The 20,299-nt window shown below is 41.4% G+C and overlaps 1 protein-coding gene across 2 annotated transcripts in view; it reads left to right on the forward strand.

Annotated features, from left to right (window-relative positions):
- Window positions 1–20,299, forward strand: part of PNPT1 (polyribonucleotide nucleotidyltransferase 1) — a 50,997-nt gene that overhangs the window by 20,476 nt on the left and 10,222 nt on the right. For both annotated transcript variants that reach the window (XM_083175905.1, XM_083175904.1), the window contains exons 8-21: window positions 78–191; window positions 2,601–2,787; window positions 5,919–5,970; window positions 8,533–8,590; window positions 9,225–9,321; window positions 9,410–9,512; window positions 9,611–9,681; window positions 12,615–12,651; window positions 15,270–15,336; window positions 15,481–15,570; window positions 17,645–17,698; window positions 19,261–19,370; window positions 19,739–19,810; window positions 19,904–19,967. In XM_083175905.1, the coding sequence (XP_083032031.1) occupies window positions 78–191; window positions 2,601–2,787; window positions 5,919–5,970; window positions 8,533–8,590; window positions 9,225–9,321; window positions 9,410–9,512; window positions 9,611–9,681; window positions 12,615–12,651; window positions 15,270–15,336; window positions 15,481–15,570; window positions 17,645–17,698; window positions 19,261–19,370; window positions 19,739–19,810; window positions 19,904–19,967 (1,176 nt within the window). The remainder of the gene's footprint in view (window positions 1–77; window positions 192–2,600; window positions 2,788–5,918; window positions 5,971–8,532; window positions 8,591–9,224; window positions 9,322–9,409; window positions 9,513–9,610; window positions 9,682–12,614; window positions 12,652–15,269; window positions 15,337–15,480; window positions 15,571–17,644; window positions 17,699–19,260; window positions 19,371–19,738; window positions 19,811–19,903; window positions 19,968–20,299) is intronic.

A 20,299-nucleotide genomic window follows, 5' to 3' on the forward strand; every position in this document is an offset into this window, starting at 1 on the left:
CTGATATAATGCTTTCTTTTCTTCTTTTTTTTTTTTGCGATGTGTTACATTTTATTTTTCCTTTTCCCCTGCAACAGGTGCAGTGAGAATTGGTCTGGTTGATGGAGAATTTATTGTTAATCCCACCAGAAAAGAGATGTCGATGAGCTCATTAAACTTGGTAGTCACTGGCAAGCCCCAAAGCCAAGTAGGTTAGTAGAGACATCTGTATAAGTATCGCTTACTAGAATTTCTTACTCCTTTAGTCTTCTTTCATTTAGATGTAAATTTGTACATTTGACCTTTTATTTATAATATGTAGCTGTACCTCATTTATAACATACAGTGGTCAGAAAGTATTCACGGCGCTTTACTTTTTCCACATTTTGTTATGTTACAACCTTATTTCAACATGGAATACATTTTATTTTTGCCCCAAAATTCTACACACAATACCCTATAATGACAACATAAAAAAAGTTTTAGGGAGATGTTTCCAAATTTATTAAAAATAAAAAAAACTAAGATCTCACATGAACATAAGTATTCACAGCCTTTGCTCAATACTTTGTTGTTGCACCTTTTGAAGCAATTACAGCCTCAGGTCTTTTTGAATATGATGCAACAAGCTTGGTACACCTATCTTGGTGCAGTTTGGCCCATTCCTCTTTACAGAACCTATCAAGCTCCATCAGGTTGGATGAGAAGCGTCGGTGCACAGACATTTTCAGATCCCGCCAAAAATGTTCCATCAGATTCAAGTGGGCTTCGGCTGGGCCACTCAAGGACATTCACAGAGTTGTCTTGGCTGTGTGGTTAAGGTCGTTGTCATGATGAAAGATGAACAGTCACCTTAGTCTGAGGTAAAGAGAGCTCTGGATCAGGTTTTCATCCAGGATGTCTCTGTACGTTGCTGCATTCATCTTTCAATCTATCCTGACTATTCCATCAGTTTATGCCACTGAAAAACATCCCCACAGCACGATCCTGCCACCACCATGCTTCACTCTAGGGTTGGTAGTGGCCTGGTGATGAGCAGTGCCTGGTTTACTCTAAACATTATGCATGGCATTCATGCCAAAGAGTTCAATCTTTGTCTCATAAGACCAGAGAATTTAGTTTCTCGTGGTCTGAGAGTCCTTCAGGTGCATTTTGGCAAACTGATTGGTGGATTGCTGGTCGTCCTGGAATGTTCTCCTCTCTCTCCACAGAGAAATGCTGTAGATCTGACAGAGTGACCATTGGGTTCTTGGTCACCTCCCTGACTAGAGCTCTTCACCCCCAATCACTCCGTTTAGACGGCCGGCCAGCTCTAGAAAGAGTCCTGGTGGTTCCGAACCTCTTCCATTTTCATTTGCAGATGATGGAGGCCACTTTGCTCATTGGGTCCTTCTAAGCAGCAGACAATTCCTTTGACTTCATGCTTGGTTTGTGCTCTGACATGCACTTAGACACATAGACCGGTGTGCCTTTACAGATCATGTCCAATCAACTGAATTTACCACAGATGGACTCCAATTAAGCTGTAGGAATATCTCAAGGATGATCAGTGGAACAGGATGCACCTGAGCTGAAGTTTGAGCTTCAGGTCAAAGGCTGTGAAGGGAAACGATTGCTAGTTTGACACTATGTAGGTTGACCACTAAACATAGGTCTAAATGGCTAAGATCGGACGGTTGACACAATGGTAAGGTCGACATGAGTTTTTCATGTATTTCTGAGCCGACTTGTGCCGACAGGCGGTATTTCATTACCATCCACTAGGCCGTGGAGGGAGAATATAATAGAGTGCTGAGCATAGCGAGGCACCATGCCCGAAGTTATACACTGGTACGGTGTACATGTCGAAATTCTGGGGTGGGGGGGTGGGGAGAGAATGTGAAAGTGATGTCGACATTCCCATTGCCGACCTAATGCTTGTGTCAAGCTTAGCCATGTGTTACCCTAAGCCCTGTCGACCTTTAGTGGTCAACCTAATATATAGTGTCGAACCTATGACCCATGCCCGGTTGTGAATACTTATGTACATGTGAATACTTATGTAGTTTTTTATTTTTAATACATTTGCAAACCTCTTCAAAAGCTTTTTTCCTGTTGTCATTATGGGGAATTGTGTGTAGAATTTTAAGGAAAAAAATAAATGTATTCCATTTTGGAATAAGGCTGTAACATTACAAAATGTGGGAAAAGTGAAGCGCTGTGAATACTTTCCGGATGCACTGAACGTGTAATATTTATGTACAACACATTCACTTCTCTGCTCCCTTCAAATATTAATTGTGCCCTAAATACATATATGGTCGGTAATCATTTACCCCCGATCATTAGTAGTCCAGCAACCATCATGAAATAGGAGAACTTACAAAGGTCTGTCACTAGGGGCACAGAGAGTGCATGTGTTTGTGTAGAGTTGCTACTGTGTTATACTATGTTACTGGTTGGGGTGATCATATATACTTGCAGACACAAATCCTTTGCCGTTCTGATAGTTTGGGGATGATTCATACTTGCTTAATATGGAATTCTTCTTTAATCTAATGACCTGTACAATAGAAAGTAACAGACAGACTGGTCAAGGCTATAAGTATCCAATGTTCTACCTGTATTGACTTCTCTTGCAGTCATGCTTGAAGGTGCAGCAGAAAACGTATTACAACAGGATTTTTGTCATGCTGTTAAATTAGCCGTGAAGCAAACAAATCAAATAATTCAGGTTATAGAGGAACTCGCTAGAAAACACGGGAAAGAGAAGAGGGTTGTGGAGAAAATGTTCACACCTCCTGCTGAGATTATAGACGTCTCAAAAAGGTGCGTAAATTGCAACTGAGCTAATATTAAAGCGTGTCTGGCGCATTGTTTGACAAATAATCATCCAGTCACAACCCAGGGATCCGAGCTTGCTTCTTGGGATTTGGTTTATCTGCGTCTTTAACCAAACCTGTCATTAAAAGTTGTTGAATGAAAGTCATGGATTAAGGTGTGCTTGTACCAGCCGTCGGAGTGTGGGGATGGGGAGGAGGGATATATTTAAATTAAATTATATACCTAGTTGGTAGCATTGATTTTTAACATTGCAACATTAGTAAGAGCTTAACTACAACAAGAATTTAACCACACGCATTAAGAGAACTCTATTGTGCCCCCTAATCTTACATACAGATGGGACTCCTTCATTCAGCGGGGGTCTGGCGGTTGGATCACCAGCCGCCGGAAGGGGATGCGTACGCAAGAGTTGCTCACACGTCCCCTTCCAACGGAGCTATCACCGCTGCCTCCCGCATCCCCCGTAACCCTGCCCATCTCCCTGAAGTGAAGACAGGCAGGGATTGCTTCCCCCGCTGCACGGAAACTGGGACACGCGTGCGTGAGAGACGCTCGCGAGTCCCAGTTAGATGGAGCACCTTTCCACCAGCGCTTGCCAGCGGGGGCATTCTGGCGGGCTTTATATTAGCCAGTGATGTGACTCTAGTACTCATGTGATCATTCAGAGACAATGGTACTGATTCAGATCTGTTAGTAAGGCTACAATTTTACAGATGGACAAAACCCATGCTGTGAGAGTTCGATTTGGGGGGGAGTTATTTTGTTTCTGTGCAGAGTAAATACTGGCTGCTTTGTTCTTACACTGCAATTTAGATTTAAGTTTGAACACACCCCACCCAAATGTAACTCTCTGCACATGTTACAACAGACCCACCTGCAGTGCATCCTGGTTTTGTCGATCTGCAAAAATTGCAGCCTTGCTTACAGGTCTGAATCGGGCCCAACGCATGCTGTCTTTCTGGCAGGTTACAGAATGACAGCACACATATCTCCTGTCTGTCCATACTTGAGGTAATCCACACACTTCTCTGATATTATTATATGATAAGTGTGCAGTTGTGTGTCGGTGATTAACCATATGTAAAGTTAATGCATACATTTAATATCAGGCATGCTATTATTGGATGTCCGTATCACAATGGTTAGCATTGCTGTGTCACAGGGCTGGGGTGTAGAGGAGGGATTCTTAGATTTCAAACAAGTTTTTTTATGTCTCCTCCCCTCTACATTCCCCACCAAACCCACTACCAACTGAAGGTCAGTTTAATTTGAGCTCACAGAACAGACCTCCTCTAAGCAATCAAACAAATCAGCAAAATCATGATATGGAATCTGTGTCCCACAAGTGGATTCAGAGGTATGGATTTAGCAGAAAGTACCAATATCCTCTATTTGGAGACATTATTAAGCATTGGGATGTTCTAAGGCAGGGGTGACCAAACCGGTCCTCGAGATCTACCAATGGTCCACGTTTTCCAGGTTACCTAGCTGGTGCACAACTGTAGTCATTACTAACTGTCACATTACCAAACTTGCTGCATTCATTTCTACTATAGATCCACAGGTTGCCTGGAAAACATGCACCGTTGGTAGATCTTGAGGACAGGTTTGGCCACACCTGTTCTAAGGCTAGACTTTGCCGTTGGCGTGGTGATGTCGCTGGTTGGGCAGGAGGGGGGAGTGGTGGGGCGGGGGCTGCAGCATGGCCTTCCTTAACTATGTACTCCATCATCTGTACATGCAGGACGATGGATGACCTTGTTAACGACCTACGGGAGCAAGCATCACTGACTATATGGAGAATACAAACTAAGCGATATTATAAGCAATATATCGCTCAGGAGGGGCAAATTTAACAATATTGTTTAAAATATTGCTTAATGAGTATGTGGCTTTATGCATGCAAAGCTTTACACCCAAATCTGGTATATTTTGACACAGACTAAAATTTGGTGAAAGTATGTATGAAGGATCAAGTAGTAGCACAGCCAAACTCCTGTGCTAAACCCCCCCACCCCCCACTGTAGCCATGTTGGACTGCTGCAAGGACTATTAAATCATAGGGAGAGACTGGTTCTGCTGCTTGAGGTTCTAAAAGGTCTGGGACATATCAGATTTCTATAATGCCCCTGACTTTCATTTCCAAAGATCGAATGATCTACTGGTTCGATAAAACAAATGCTGTTTGAATATGTTGCATTGACTGAAAAATAACAATTATTTTTCAACTTCTAATGAATGTAGTTCAGTACTGCAATAGTCGATGCTCTGAGAGGTGAAGTTGGGAACAAAGCAGAAATGAGAGTAACTTTACCTTTTGGCACAACCATCCTGCACTATTTAAATTGTGCTGATTTGTTGTTGGGAGGGACATTTCCTATTGCATTTCTAAATTGCATTCCATGAATAAAGCTATTCAGCATTTGTGGGATACATACAAAAGCAGCCAATATATACCATGGACGTAAAGCAATAAAATGAATGCACCTGAACAAAACACGCTGTGGTGCATACATTATACAAAGTTAATTGTTGGGATGTTTCATAGAATAGCATTATCCAATAATAATATGAAGGACTAAACACACTTTTTTGCATGTATTTTGTTTGTGTAAACATTTAGGGGGTATTCAATCTGAGGGTCACGGCCGTGACCCAGTCCCGTTCTCGGTCAGCTCGACCGAGAACATGCAGGCGGGATTCAATGTCCCGCATGCCGGGGAGTGAGAAGGGGGCGTGGCCGCGAGTTGCGGCCGGGAAGAGGCGAGCTGCAGCCGGTAGCTCGTCACTTCCCGGCCGTTCTCGGCAGAACGAGCCCAACAGCTAGTGATGTCGGGCTCGTTCTGACAAAATACCCTGCTCAATGCTGTCAGGGAAGACCTCATTGAGCAGGGTATAATGCATTGAATAGATGCTCACCGGGGATTGAATATCCCCCTTAATCTCCCTCGTCCCCCATTTAAAAAAAATAAAAAAAAACTGTATAAAATAAAACTACCTGTATAATGGTCACTTTAATCTGCCATTTTTTTGTGTCAGGTTTTCTTTGTATTTCACCTGTTATGTGATTGATTATAAAACCTGTGTTTACTTTCCCTCACCCACCCTCCGGTCAGTCTTGCATCTGAGAAGATATATGCGGTCTTTTCGGACTTTACACATGACAAGGTAAATTTCATAAAACTGATAGTTTTCGTTTTTGCATGCGGGTGTTTTTGTAAATCCGTGAAAGTGTCAATTCTTGTCATTAAATTCTCCAAATTAGAGGTAAAAGCACAATGGTGCCTCCATACTCTTAAAAGCATATAGAAATTTGTCATTCAGTTTAGAATAATATGTTGCAAGATGTCTAACAAAGAGGCAGCATTGGGTCAGCTGTACCGTAAAGCCGGGTAAACACCTCCAAACACACTAGCTCACCCTTAAATATCTGCTATCAGCCACAATTACATCCTCATTTTTTCATCTGAGTAACATAGCCGGGATCAAGCACATAATTCCCCCAGAAGATCTGCTTTTACGGTCTTGCATGCATTTGTATCATAACGGCTAGACTACTGAAAATGCCTTCTACCTTTTGTCTCCCAGCAAATGAATTGAACCGCTTACAGATGGTACAAAGTACGGTTATGGTATGCTACGTCGACCATGTTAAGGTCAACATTCACTAGGTAGACACCCAATGGTTGACAGTGAGTAGGTCGACACCTATGAATGGTTGACACTGAAGGTCGGCAGTCAAACAGTTTTTCACCTTTTTTGTCCCGAATGTGAACACAGTCGACATGGACACTAAAAAAGTGCACTGCGTCCCCTCGCGTGGCTCGCAGCGCTCGCCATGCTTCGGGCACACTATTTTATTCTTCCACCACACCCTAGTGGATGGTAGGGCATGAAATGCCGCCTGTCGGCAAAAAAGGTGAAAAACTTGTGTCAACCTTTTCATTGTTCACCCTCCCATGGTCGACCTAAAGCTTGTGTAGACCTTTAGACCCTGTCGACCTACTGACTGTTGACCACAGGGTGTTGACCTAATGAATGTCGACCTAAACATGGTCCGGATACCACAAAATGCAGCTGCCAGGCTATTAACCAACCAGCCCCACTCCAGCCACAGAGCACCCATTCTCTACTCCCTTCACTGGCTGCATGTAAGATGGCGAATCGTTTTTAAGATTGGCTTCATAACTTTCAACGCCCTTCATGACCTGAGCCAAAAGTGCTTGAAGCAGCCTCTGATTCCTTACTGCCCATCTTGATTACTGCAATCTGCAGATGATGGACTATTAACTGTACCTAGAATCTGCCTGAACTCTTCTAGGGGCCCAGCTTTTAGCTTTGTGGCTCTGACTCTGTTCTCTTCCCCGCACAGTGCAATAGGCACCCACTCTAGATTCCTTCAAAAATAGCCTCAAGACTTTCCTGTTCTCTCAAACATTTGTTACGCTTTTTTTTTTTTGTGTGTGTATGTATGCTGTAAAGGAAATGTAAAGCACTCTGGGAGAAAAGTGCTATATAAATAACCCTTATCCACTATATGACAGACCACAGTGTACTGTTTTATGTAGCTACAACGCATCAGCCATACAATTGTCCCATTGGACATGCAGCACATCCATTAGGATGATTCAGTGGGGATATTTACTAAGATGTGTATTCTACTTTATTTGTGATGTTGCTATGGGCAACCAATCAGAATCTACTACTTATTTATTTAGCAACCTCTAGAACAGGGCTGGGCAACACCGGCCCTCCAGATGTTGATGAACTACACATCCCAGCATGCCTTGCATCAGTTTGAGCATGGCCACATAGCAAAACTAATGCAAAGCATCCTGGGATGTGTAGTTCATCAACATGTGGAGGACCGGTGTTGCCCAGCCCTGCTCTAGAAGATAGTAGACCTGATCTGATTGGTTGCCCATAGCAACATCACATGTGAAGTAGAATACACATCTTAGTAAATTTCCCCCACTGAATAACCTCGGGGTTCTACACTACACAATTAAGGAAATCCTATTAGCCACAAACAGCTTGCAGTATGTGTGTGTGTGTGTGTGTGTGTGTGTGTGTTTTCTTCATTCTTATTTTATTTAATCACTTAAATCACGATCTTAAATCGCCCTATAAGATCTATTTTCTTATTAGGCTACCTAGAAAAATGCATGGAATACATATATTTCCTTGTTATTAGAAGTATACAATAATAGTATTAAGGTGCCTCATGGGTTTCATAAATCACATTACAAAAACTGTTTTCTATGAGATAAAGGTAACAGCCTCCGAGTTGATGGAGAATCGGGGTATTATACAAATCTGTCTTCTGTTTTTTTTCCAAGCAGAAATCATTTACCAGAAAAAACCAACCCGGTTTTGCCTTGCAAATACTTGCTGCAAAAAAACCTCCTGAACTTTCATGCGACTCGGGTGCTGTTACATTTAGTCAAAGGTCTCAGTGCTCCGCCTAAGCCTATAGATTTGGTGCAGAATGAAGGGATATTCAGCGCTGCTATACTGTATTTGCCATGATTTAGAAGATGGAGCAAGAAATGTAAGTGCAGTCAGATATAAGTGACAGAACTGCTTAGGGCAGCAACTCTGCTAATGCTGCATTATAATAGATGGAAAACGGCATACTGGCAAGGTAAAGGTATCCATGTTTCAGCTGTTATTAATGGCTATCATTTATATAGCATTTAGTTTTATTGTATGTTTTTTTCTTTCCCATAGATCTCTAGAGATGAAGCTATAAACAAGATTAGGCTTCAAACCGAGGAAGTAATAAGAGGTAATATGAGTGATTATAAAATACAGGAAGTGTCGGTACTGCACGCTGTCACCTTCACCCAGTAGTTGCACCTTCTTGTGGATTTAATCGTTCATGCCAATTCTTCCTAACTAATCATTGGACACTAGTGACATCACTAGGTTCTTTTATGGCCAAACATTTCTGAAACATTGATTCCTTGTCAGATGATAGTCTTTTTGTCCACTTGTATGGGTTCTGCCAACCCAGCAACCCCTGCATTCTTCACCCCAACACCATAAAATACCCTTTAGCACAGATAGGGGGGTATTCAATCCCCAATCCAACGGTTGGAACGTTCGTGACAGGATTCATGGATGTTAGACTGTCGAGTGTTGGAACGGCCACTAAATTGTCAGAATCGGCTGCGAATTTGACAATTAGCGGCCATTACCGCAATACAGATTTAACTTTAAAAAAAGCTGGATCTGAAAGCCTTCAGTGCTGTTGGAAACGGCAGCATTGAATAGGTGAGTGCCGCTATTTCCGCCAGAGGAAATAGCAGCAGAGATTGTACACCCCCCATAGTGGTTATACAATACTCGCTAATTATATATGTTGAAGCTGCCCACACAGTTGCTCACATGTACCATCCTGCCATCCTTTTCTGTTCTAGAAAGATTCCCGAATGCAGATCCGTATGAAATAATAGATTCTTTTAATGCTGTCTCAAAAGAAGTTTTTAGAAACATCATCTTGAATGAACAGAGAAGGTATGGTATATGCATTCTGTTGACTACTTTGCAAGAAAAAATAAAAAATAGGTTTTTGTTAATTTTTTAACTATCCTTTTTCCTTAAGATGTGATGGCAGAGACTTGACATCTCTCCGGAATATCAGTTGTGAAGTAGATCTTTTAAAACCTCTCCATGGTTCTGCCTTATTCCAAAGAGGCCAAACACAGGTACGTTTTTTAATGTACCCCAGAGTGTGAATGTACCTTTTAAACAGTTGTCATAGTTACAACCTTAACTGAAATGCACTGTTGTCATATTTGCTTAGGTTCTTTGCACTGTTACTTTTGACTCCATTGAATCAAGTTTGAAAGCAGATCATATTACTACAGCAATAAGGTATGTTCTAGAAGGGATCAGTCTGGGGCATACACACGTAGAGATGTGTGCTAAGCTATTTAGGGTAGGTGATTTCCCTACGTCCAGATCGCCCACGGAGAGAACGTACACATGCAGTGATTTGTGCTAAGCAATTTTGCTTAAGGAAAAAAAAGGCAGGTAGTGGTTCAGAATTAGAGATCTCAATCACTATAGGGGCGTACACACGGAGCAAATTTGTGCTATTTTCTAAGCAATCTGACTAGATTGCTTAGAAAGTAAGCACAGATCTCTCTGTGTGTATACTCTGAGAGATTAAATATCTCTTGCTAACTAAGTCAGTGCATGCAGTCAAAATCTAGTCAGATTGCTTAGCAAATGAGTGCAAATCTCTCTGTGTGTACAGAATGAAAGATACTGATCACAATCTCTCATTCTGAACAACTACCCTGCCTTTTTTTGCTTAAGCAAAATAGCTTAGCAAAATTGCTCAGCACAAATCTCTGTGTGTGTGTGTGTGCTCTCCATGGGAGATCTTGAAACCAGCAAAATTGCTTAGCACAGATCTCTATGGGTGTATGCCCCTTATCACTCATTCTGTACACACAGAGTGATTTTCAGTCACTTGCTAAACAATTTGACTAGATGTTGACTGCATGCACTGACTTAGTTAGCAGGCAATTGCGACGTGCGAGACCGCGCATTGTAATCATCTGGAGCATACACACAGAGATATCTGTGCTTACTTTCTAAGCAATCTAGTCAGATTGCTTTAAAAAGAGCACAAAATCAGTCCCATGTGTATGCACCTTTTAGGGGTATGTTTACGAAAGCTTCTACATATGAAGAGGTGATGTTTCCCATAGCAACCAATATGGCCATCATTGCAACTTTTAATTTTAAGCAGCTTTAGTAAATGTACCCCTTAATCCCCTTTCCGCGTCTTCCATCCTGTATTTGAAAATGATGAGATTATTTCAATTCTCTCATGTTTTATTTTGGTTCATAACATTAATCATTGTATTATGTACTAGTTGGGCGAAAGTTTATGCTTATGCAATTCTCAAAAGTTTTGTAAAGTGATAATGTTATTCATTTAATGGACTCTTGTTGGCCTTTAACCCCTTCGGTGGTATGCCCGGAAATTTCCATGCATGCCACTGTAAAGAAAGGGTGTGCCAGTGGTGAACCACTGGCTCACCACCATCCCTTCTGTTGCTGATCCCTGCCCCGATTGCTGATCCTCCCTGTCACCTCTCAGAGAGGATCAGGGCCACTCGGTCGTCCAAACACAGGAATGCCCGAACGGCTGAGCTCCCCAAGCATCCCCAAACTTCTCCAAGCGTCCGCAAACAGCCAAAGCTGGCAGCAGCAGCCCCAGGGGAGCAGGTGCTGCTGCAGAAGGCAGCAGCTGCCCCTTCTGTGGCTAGTATTTCTGGGGCAGGACAAACCTGCCCTGGCTGGCTTTTGTCATTACTGCGCATATAACGGTGGGGAGAGGTAGGGAAGAGTAGGAGGAGTAATACCCCGTGGCAACGTGCATGCAACCCGTCATCGACCAAGAAACCCATAGCAACAAGCATGTAGGTATTTTATATATTATTTTCTCGCCCTAACCTATAGATCCAGCTTGTCATTTCCTAGCTGTTTTATACAGCCTTTTTGTTTGAGCTTCACCTGAATAGGGTGCTCCCAGCTAGCATGTTGGGGAAAAGTCTCCCTGAGCCGCATAGCATTTCATGCTTGGGACTGTAGATCATCACGGGACTTGCCATATTATATATATATAACCTGATTGACTCATCACAAATTACATTTTATGATTTGGGTGGAGCTGTCACTCAAGGTTTCCTAACATTTGCAAATAAATCTTGTGCATCATGCAAATAAAAAAATGTAACATAAATGTCACCTTTATCTAAAACTAGTGTTTCAGTGCTGGCTACAAATGAGATATCAGCAGGTTGCCAATTGATACTGACCACTGCACCACCCCCCCCCCCCCTTTTGCCCCATTACAAAGTCTGATTTATAAAGATCTACTATATTTTAGGCTAACTTTCTTTGTTAAGCCGGGTACACACTACACAGTTTTTGGACCAATCAGCCAATAGCTGTATGAGTAGCTTGCTAAGTGTGTATGCCAGTGCATTAGCCAATAACCTGCTTCAAATGTTCCTGCAAATGGTTGGATGGAGAGGTTGCATCTTATGGGCTGCACACTTGGGGGGTGATTCTGGTTGGTTTGCAAAAGCAAACTCCTTTAATGGACAAAACCGTGTGCACTGCAGGTGGGGCAGATGTAACATGCAGAGGGAGTTAGATTTGGTGGAGTTCTTTTATTTCTATGCAGAGTAAATACTGGCTGCTTTATTCTTATCTAATTTAGATTTCAGTTTGAAAACACCCCACCCAAATGTAACTCTCTGCACATGTTACATCAGCCCCACCTGCAGTGCACATGGTTTTGTCCATTAAAGAAGGAGTCTGCTTTTGCAAACCAACCAGAATCACCCCCTTGATCCGAACGATCCCGTTCAAGAACTCAAGGAAAAGTACACACTGAGCATCAAATACTCAGAACTGCTTAGTGTGTACCAATCCAATAATCAGTCAGATCTGAGGTTTTATAGAATGCTGGCACCCGTCACACAGTTCAGTTGGGTGCAAGTCCTGTGATCCATCTTCACAGCGAACTCACCCGGTGAATTACCTTTGCAATGAAATTCTAAACTCGCACTGCTTTTTTCTGTGGAAATTTGTGTCGTTTTGCCCTGTAAAATGGTTGCCGCATTAAATAAACGTCCGGAATCATCCGGCATCCCACACCTTCTGCAAACTCTGACCCTATTACATTTGCATGAATATTTAAAAAAAAATAAGATTTTAATGGGGATACCATGTCAATGATTTGTTGGTTTGTTTGGCTTATTGTTCTCTTTTACTTTGTCTAGTGGTGTGAAAGACAGGAATTTCATGTTACATTATGAGGTAAGGCTGGAAGAAGACCATGCTCACTGATCAGTAGCTCTCCCAAACCCTGTAGAGTTACGTTATTTCAATGTATCATGTGTGCCACCTCGTGTGGGTAACCATGCTACTGCTAGTAGAATGTGGGTTAGTCCTGTACACTCTTGAAAATTGGGTTACTCCTGTTTATGTATTACAGAGACCTTTCACAAACGTAAAATAGAGCATAGGTTAGTCTATTGAAAATATGGATGTGTAAAAATCCATCCATTGGTGGGTATTACAGTACCTCTGCCTCCAGACATGGGTCTTTGCATAAATGGAACATCATTTCCACTGTGCCGTTTGGCCTATCAATTTTGACTATATAGTGCAAATCGCACCTTTTTTTTCCCCACACCTGATCCCGATTCGATCACAATGCGCGTCCCTGTGTCATCCGATTCGAAAGTAGATCTAGACTGTGCAGCAGAGTCTATTTCTACTATCTTGGAATGAGGGCATGCTGGCCATGCCCCCCCCCCCCCCCCACACACACACACACACACACACACACATACGTTCTGGGGCAGGCAGGGAGACTTCCATCTCCCTGCCTGCCGCCGTCCTCAGGCTCCCTGCGGCGTCCGCCACAGAAGTTAAAATTCGCCGGTCAGGGCGACAGCGAGGCTCCGGAACACGGCGGGCAGTGGCGACTGTGCAGCGAATCCTAAACAGGATTCGCTGCACACCGCGATTTTTCTCATTGAATACTGCCCAAAGATGGAGTTGGCTGATGTTAGATTATGCTATTACATGCATTGGGAGCACTGCATGGCAGGTATTTTGTGAGCACATGGGCATAGAAAAATGACATCTCCATGTACCAGGAAATCTGCCAATTGGAACCCCTGGGGAGCCTATGTTTGATGGGAGCAGGTGTAAATCTCTGGCAGCTACTGGGCTACACCAAGCCTCCATCTCTGTGCAGTGAATGGATGCTGCACATATGTGCAGGGCATTCATTCTGGCTGTCTGCACAGCAGGACATGCAGCAATGGTGACATGTGCCATGTCCCCCAGCCTCCCGCTGCAGTTGGGTGGTATGGGTTCTTACAATGCGAATGGGTCCCTGGTTGAATTACTCGGGTTACCCATTCTCCGCCTCTCAACATGGGTACTATCCAGGTCCAACACTGCTCATATTCCAGGTTGGATCGTCTGATCACTATACCTGGGTTATTTTTGTATGGGGGGAGGGGGGTGTTCAGTGGTCGCTGAAGCCCATGCCATGTCCACTGGACATTAACCCCCTGGGCTTTTAAGTGGACATGAAAGGTATATTAAACATATAGCAGAGCAAACTTGATAAAAAAAAAACCTACACTTGCACAGTTAATAATTTTGGTGGATGTTACAATTAGTTACATAGTAGGTAAGGCTGAAAAAAGACTTGCGTCCATCTAGTTCAACCTGGTATAGATATCCATTGCTGATTTGGTAGGTTCTGGTATTTTACAGACAAATTATATTTCTTATTTGTACCCATGGATATTTTTCTCCAGTAAATGTTTGTCCAACTTTGCCTTGAACGCATTTAATGAGCCAGCCGTTACCACCTCTCTGGGAAGAGAGTTCCAGAGTTTGACTGTTCTGACCGTAAAGAAATTCTTTCTACTAGCTGAATGAAATCTTTTTTCTTCTAATCTATACTCATGCCCTCGCGTCCTAGATTCCTTTCTAGTAGAAAATAGGGTGTGTGACAGTTCCTTATATTGGCCCTTGATATACTTGTACATGTTGAGCATGTCCCCCCTTAAACGTCTCTTTTCTAATGTAAATAGTCCCAAATTGCTTAATCTCTCCCCGTAGCTTAAATTCTCCATTCCCCTAATAAGCTTTGTTGCTCGCCTTTGGACTTTTTCTAATTCTATGATGTCCTTTTTATAGTGTGGGGCCCAGAACTGTACTCCGTACTCTAGGTGAGGTCTCACCAATGCTTTATATAGTGGCATAATTACCCTTGAGTCCCTAGTTTCCATTCCCCTCTTAATACATGCCAGAATTTTGTTGGCCTTTTTTGTAGCTACATTACAATGGGCACTACATCCTAGATTGCTGTCTATTTGGACTCCTAGATCCTTTTCAAGTATGGAATTACCCAGTTCCTCTCCGCTAAGGTTGTAACTTGCACACTGGTTGTGTCTCCCAAGGTGCATAACCTTACATTTATCTACATTGAACCTCATCTTCCATTTTTTTGCCCACTCATCTAGAATTGCAAGATCATTTTGAAGCATGGTGACATCTTCTGGTGATTTGATGACTTTGCTAAGTTTTGTATCGTCCGCAAAGATGGATACATTGCTGAGTAACCCTATCCCAATATCGTTAATGGAAAATGTTAAACAAAATGGGCCCCAAAACCGAACCCTGGGGCACTCCACTTAGTACCGGTATCATATCTGATACGGCACCATTCACAACCACTCTTTGTTCTCTATTACATAGCCAATTCCCTACCCATCTGCAGATATTTTCACCCAATCCTAGGTTCTCCATTTTATTAATCAATCTCTTGTGTGGGACAGTATCAAATGCTTTAGCGAAATCTAGGAAAATCACATTCCAATTGTCTTACTGTGTTTTGTCATTTCCAGTTCCCCCCATATGCAACAAATGAAATTGGCAAGGTTGTGGGAATGAATCGGAGAGAACTTGGTCATGGTAGGTAAAGCTAGCGGCACAAATTTTATAATTGCCGAGGCCTCAACCTATTTTAATTCCTGCTGATTTTGTGCATCAGCATACCTAGTGTAGTAGTATTATTATTTTATTGTACATATAGAAATGATTGTTTGTTTGTTTTAGGTGCTCTAGCAGAAAAAGCTTTAAAAGCTGTAATTCCTAAAGACTTTCCCTTCACAATAAGAGTGACTGCAGAAGTATTGGAGTCGAATGGTATGTTGTTGAATCCTATTCCGAAATAGGAAAGTTATACCTATATTACTTTACCTCTTATGTAATCAACGCTCTGCAGCTAACATTGCTAGTTTGATATTGCAACATGTGGCAGCAAAATGTTGCTTTTACTTAGGGCCCCTCCTAATTTTCCAAGAGCATACTGGGGTATGTATATTAAACTATATATATATATATATATATATATATATATATATATATATATATATATATATATATATATATATATATATATATATATATATATATATATATATATATATATATATATATATATATATGTGTGTGTGTTAGTTTTGGATAGGGGGCGCCACTTGTGCTGGATGTATATTCTTCAAACAATAATATTCCCTTATAATATAGAGGGTGTCAGCCTGTCTTTAAGTAAGAGTGATGGTATGTCACTCACGGGTTAATAGGTAGAAATGTAAAAAGATATTGGCGACTAATTATTGTAAATAAGATAATTTGGATAAAAAATAAAATATTTAATAGGATGACAATAAAACAATATAAAAGTAAAAAGACAATTGTAAACCAATAGACATATAATTACACAGTAAATATATATTTTGTCCTTCTACATAACTCCATGTATCTGAGCCGAGCACTCAGCTGCTGAACAAGTTTGTGATGTGCGACTACCTCTCTATAAATATAAATATATATATATATATATACACATATACTTGAGAGAGAAAAAACGCACACTGTTCAACTTGACTTATGGGTGCTGATCACATAAAAAAATTCCATATACTAACCTTCACTGGGAAGGAGAGAGATCCGCACACCTTCAACATGTATTCAAAAACTTTTTATAGATTGGAGAAAAAGAATTCAAGAGCACATGGCAGCATATTGGATTCTAAAACATAGTTGGATACAGGTGAACTTATCTGTAAGGCATCCACTCATTCATGGTAGGATCCACAACCTGTCATCCATACTGCAGCCCAGTGAGCCCAACAGTCTTGTTTCGGTGGGGCACCCACCTTTATCAAGAGATAAGGGCTTACTGAATAAATAGCACTCCCTGTCCTGCCACAATCAATCAAACAAGACTCACCTAGGTGACATGCCAGTAACTCATGCACATGCAGTGGAACGCAAGGAAGTGGTGCTGGAACGCACATCTACTTCCTGTCCCATATTAAAGTGGTGCGAACACACCTAAAATCACTAATGGCCCAGGCACGTCAAAAAGAACATGTGGATAGACAGGACTGCTGTCCACGCCATGCACTTGCGGGGTAGCAGACACTAACACACTCCTTCGGCGTGTGTAGCATTGCACCCGCCGGCTCGGCGGACTGCGCGTCACTTCCTGGAACGCATGGCCATGACTCCGGCGCCCAGGATAGTACAGCGGCGGGCTGCAGGAAAAGCGTGCTGTCATAGAAACAATAGGGACTCATCTAATGGTGCGTTCTGCTGGCTGTCAGTTCAGGTGTTACTCGTCTGACTAGACAATGACAGGACCCGGAGGCTAAAGAGAGCCCAAGATTCCGTGCTGGAAAGAAACCTATAGTGAACACCAAAAGAAACCTATCACTGAACACCAAAATAAAAAACTGTTGTAATTAAAGTGTAATTTAAAGTCATAGCTCGATAAGTGAACAGTGGATAGTTTGGTTGATAGGTGTAAACAAAGGTAACACTCAACCCAGATAAAAAAAGCGGCAAGGATCTAGGATCAAGCGTATTAATTGAGTAAGTGCTAACATAACAACACTGTTACTTGACAGTCGGAATTCAATGATCCAGCTGTGTTGGACAGGGGGCGTGTCGGCGAAAACATCGGAAACGGCAGCATTGAATAGGCAGCCGCTGCTGTTTCTGCCGGCGGAAATAGTGTCTGTGATTTAAATATCCCCCTAAAAGGGGTTTTAATATTGGTGACAACTTCCGCTTCATTTTAAGTTACATATAAATAGATAGATATATCATTGTGTTCAGTAAAATGGTTATTATGAACTGATATTTGTGTTTGTACTTTGTATGTATAGTGTTTATTACACAGCTTCATTGATTGAGCTTGATATATTATTAGGTTCTTCATCCATGGCGTCTGCTTGTGGTGGCTCTTTGTCATTGATGGATGCAGGTAATAATTTTGAATTTTTTATGCATATATTTTTTCTCAATTAACTGCTGTTTTAATGTACAAGATAAGGTAGTCACAATTAAAGATTCTATTCTCTCTTTAAAAAGCAAAAAAAAAGGAATACAATAAAAAAACCCTCATAATAAAACACTATATAAAATAACAGTATTAAGCTGCCTTACAAAGGTTTTCAGGTCATACAGTACTCCTTTATGCAAATCCGATACATTTGTGTATTTTATATGTTGAAAATAGTCCCAGCCAAAAATAAAATGTTCTGTTAAGTATCACTGGGCTTCCCAAGAGGTTACTGCTTTTCTAGCGGTATATTGAATGATGATTCTCAGAACAAACACCTGAGGATATGGTAAAATATAGTTGACTGTTGACAGTACTGGAGGTCCTGAGTTTTTGGCATTCAATCTCCAGCTCCTGCAGACTCTAGAAGGTAACAAGTGACGTGAACATGTTGGAAGTTTTAGATTGAGTGGGAACGTCTTCGATGTTTAGAAAACCTATAGATGGTTATGATGGCCTAAAACCCCATACACATGGAGCGATTTCTGCTAGCCTGTTTGCTGCGCGATGCAGGCTTGGGAAATTGTCAGTGTGCTTCCTGGTGGGTAGATTAGCAATGTGTGTATGAGCAGCCTGTGCTAACCAGTGTTCTCCTGTAGGAACATTGGCGATCTACATGTAGTCAAGATCTAGGCATGCGATGGAGACGCACGGTACCGCGCATCGCCATCGCTCAGGGGGGCATACACACTGAGCAATTTATTGCTTAGAAATAGGGTTAAAATAACCCTGTGGTATGCCCCCTAAGAACTGAATTGGACTGGGAAATAACAATTAAAATAGGAATAGCATAAATGAAAACATTAGCAATAGCATAATAGATTTGTTTTCAAATTCTCAAAAAGAAAAGGATATACAGTGCTTGGGTTATTCTGAATGATGACCAAACACAAATGTGTTGAAAAAATACAAATACATTTATTACGTAACACAATATTTAAGAGAATTCTCTGTATAAAAAATGAAAAAATTGCGCAATGGATAAAATAAAATGAAGGGGGGGGGGGATGGTAAAAACAGTCAATGCATGCACATAGCTCCAAAGGGGATGAATAGGCAGTTCTTTAGGCCCAATTGTTAGGTAAAATTACCACCAATGATGATCAAACGTCAGGGTCTCATATGGTGATCAAAAGATGATTCCGGTCTAGTTCCCAGCGTGTGGGTCCAAGGAACCTCAGGTGGAATTTGAGCAGGAATGGTGGGTGGAATGATGGAAAAACCACCGCCGAGAGTCACTGCAATGGAGGTGTGGACCTGTGAAGCACAGATGGATGGAGGCTGGTCCGGAATATAATTCACCACGATGGAGACTGGTGCAAGATGTTGTATAGGCTCTTGGTTGGGGCCAAACAAATGGTGGGGCTCTTGGTTGGGGCCAAACAATTGGTGGGGCTCAACAGGTTTTGACGTGCTAACACGTCTTCATCAGGAGCTGTAATGATTTAAAAATTCTGACTTTGTTACTTTTTTGTAAATGTTAGGAGTACCTATTTCCGCTCCTGTCGCTGGTGTTGCAATTGGATTAGTGACCAAATACAATTCAATTAAGAAAGATGAAATTGAAGATTACCAAATACTTACTGACATATTAGTAAGTATATATTTTCTGTCTATGTAGCTTGGATGACTGAATATGATTTCATTTTAAGATTTGTACAAAATATTTTTCAAAATCTGATCTAAAAGCTAGCTATAAAATTATCTGTCCAATCTTTCTGGTGGGAATAAAAATCGGACAATTAAACCTTTGCTCCCAAACACTGGGAAAAGGACAACAATGGTCATACAGACTCTATTTGACAATCAATTTTATTTAACCAATTTCTCAGACTGTTGATCCGAAAGACTTTGGCAGCAAAAGTTTTATGTTTATATTGCTTATACGTTGATGTTTGAGCGTAATTCCTATGCATTTTGACCTGGAACTTCATTTATTTTTATTTTTTTACTAAATCTTAGGGCATTGAAGATTATATGGGTGATATGGATTTTAAAATGGCTGGTACCAGCAAAGGAATAACTGCTTTGCAGGTAAATGTTAACATTTTATGAGTTTTCTTCAACTTAAACATTTCATTTCATTGCAGAGCATTTAAAGAAATACCATTCTCTTTCAATTTATAGGCAGATATTAAAATCTCAGGGTTGCCACTGAAAGTTGTAATGGAAGCTATCCAGCAGGCAAGTGGTAAGTATTATTCCTCTGCTTTCAGTTTCTTTTTAAATAGATCAGCACCAAATTTTACAATTTCATGTTTACAACAAAGGTCTATATGGTAAAGGTACTCCTCCTTAAACCATTTGAAAGCACTTCATATGTATTCTTTTCTGTTGAAAATGCTGCTCCCTGGTCTTAGCAACTGGCTATGCGGCCAACTGATGCCTGTAATATATTTTCTTCTGTGGTAGACGTCAGGGGCCACAGGGATAACAGTGGGTAGTGAGTGGGTCACAAACCGATTCCAGCACCAGAAAGGTTAAACTTCTGGCTGCTCAGTCAGCCCCAGCTCCTCCCCTCCT

This window comes from Crinia signifera, chromosome 3, assembly GCF_055691185.1.
Source record: "Crinia signifera chromosome 3, ASM5569118v1, whole genome shotgun sequence".
Classification (NCBI taxonomy): domain Eukaryota; kingdom Metazoa; phylum Chordata; class Amphibia; order Anura; family Myobatrachidae; genus Crinia; species Crinia signifera.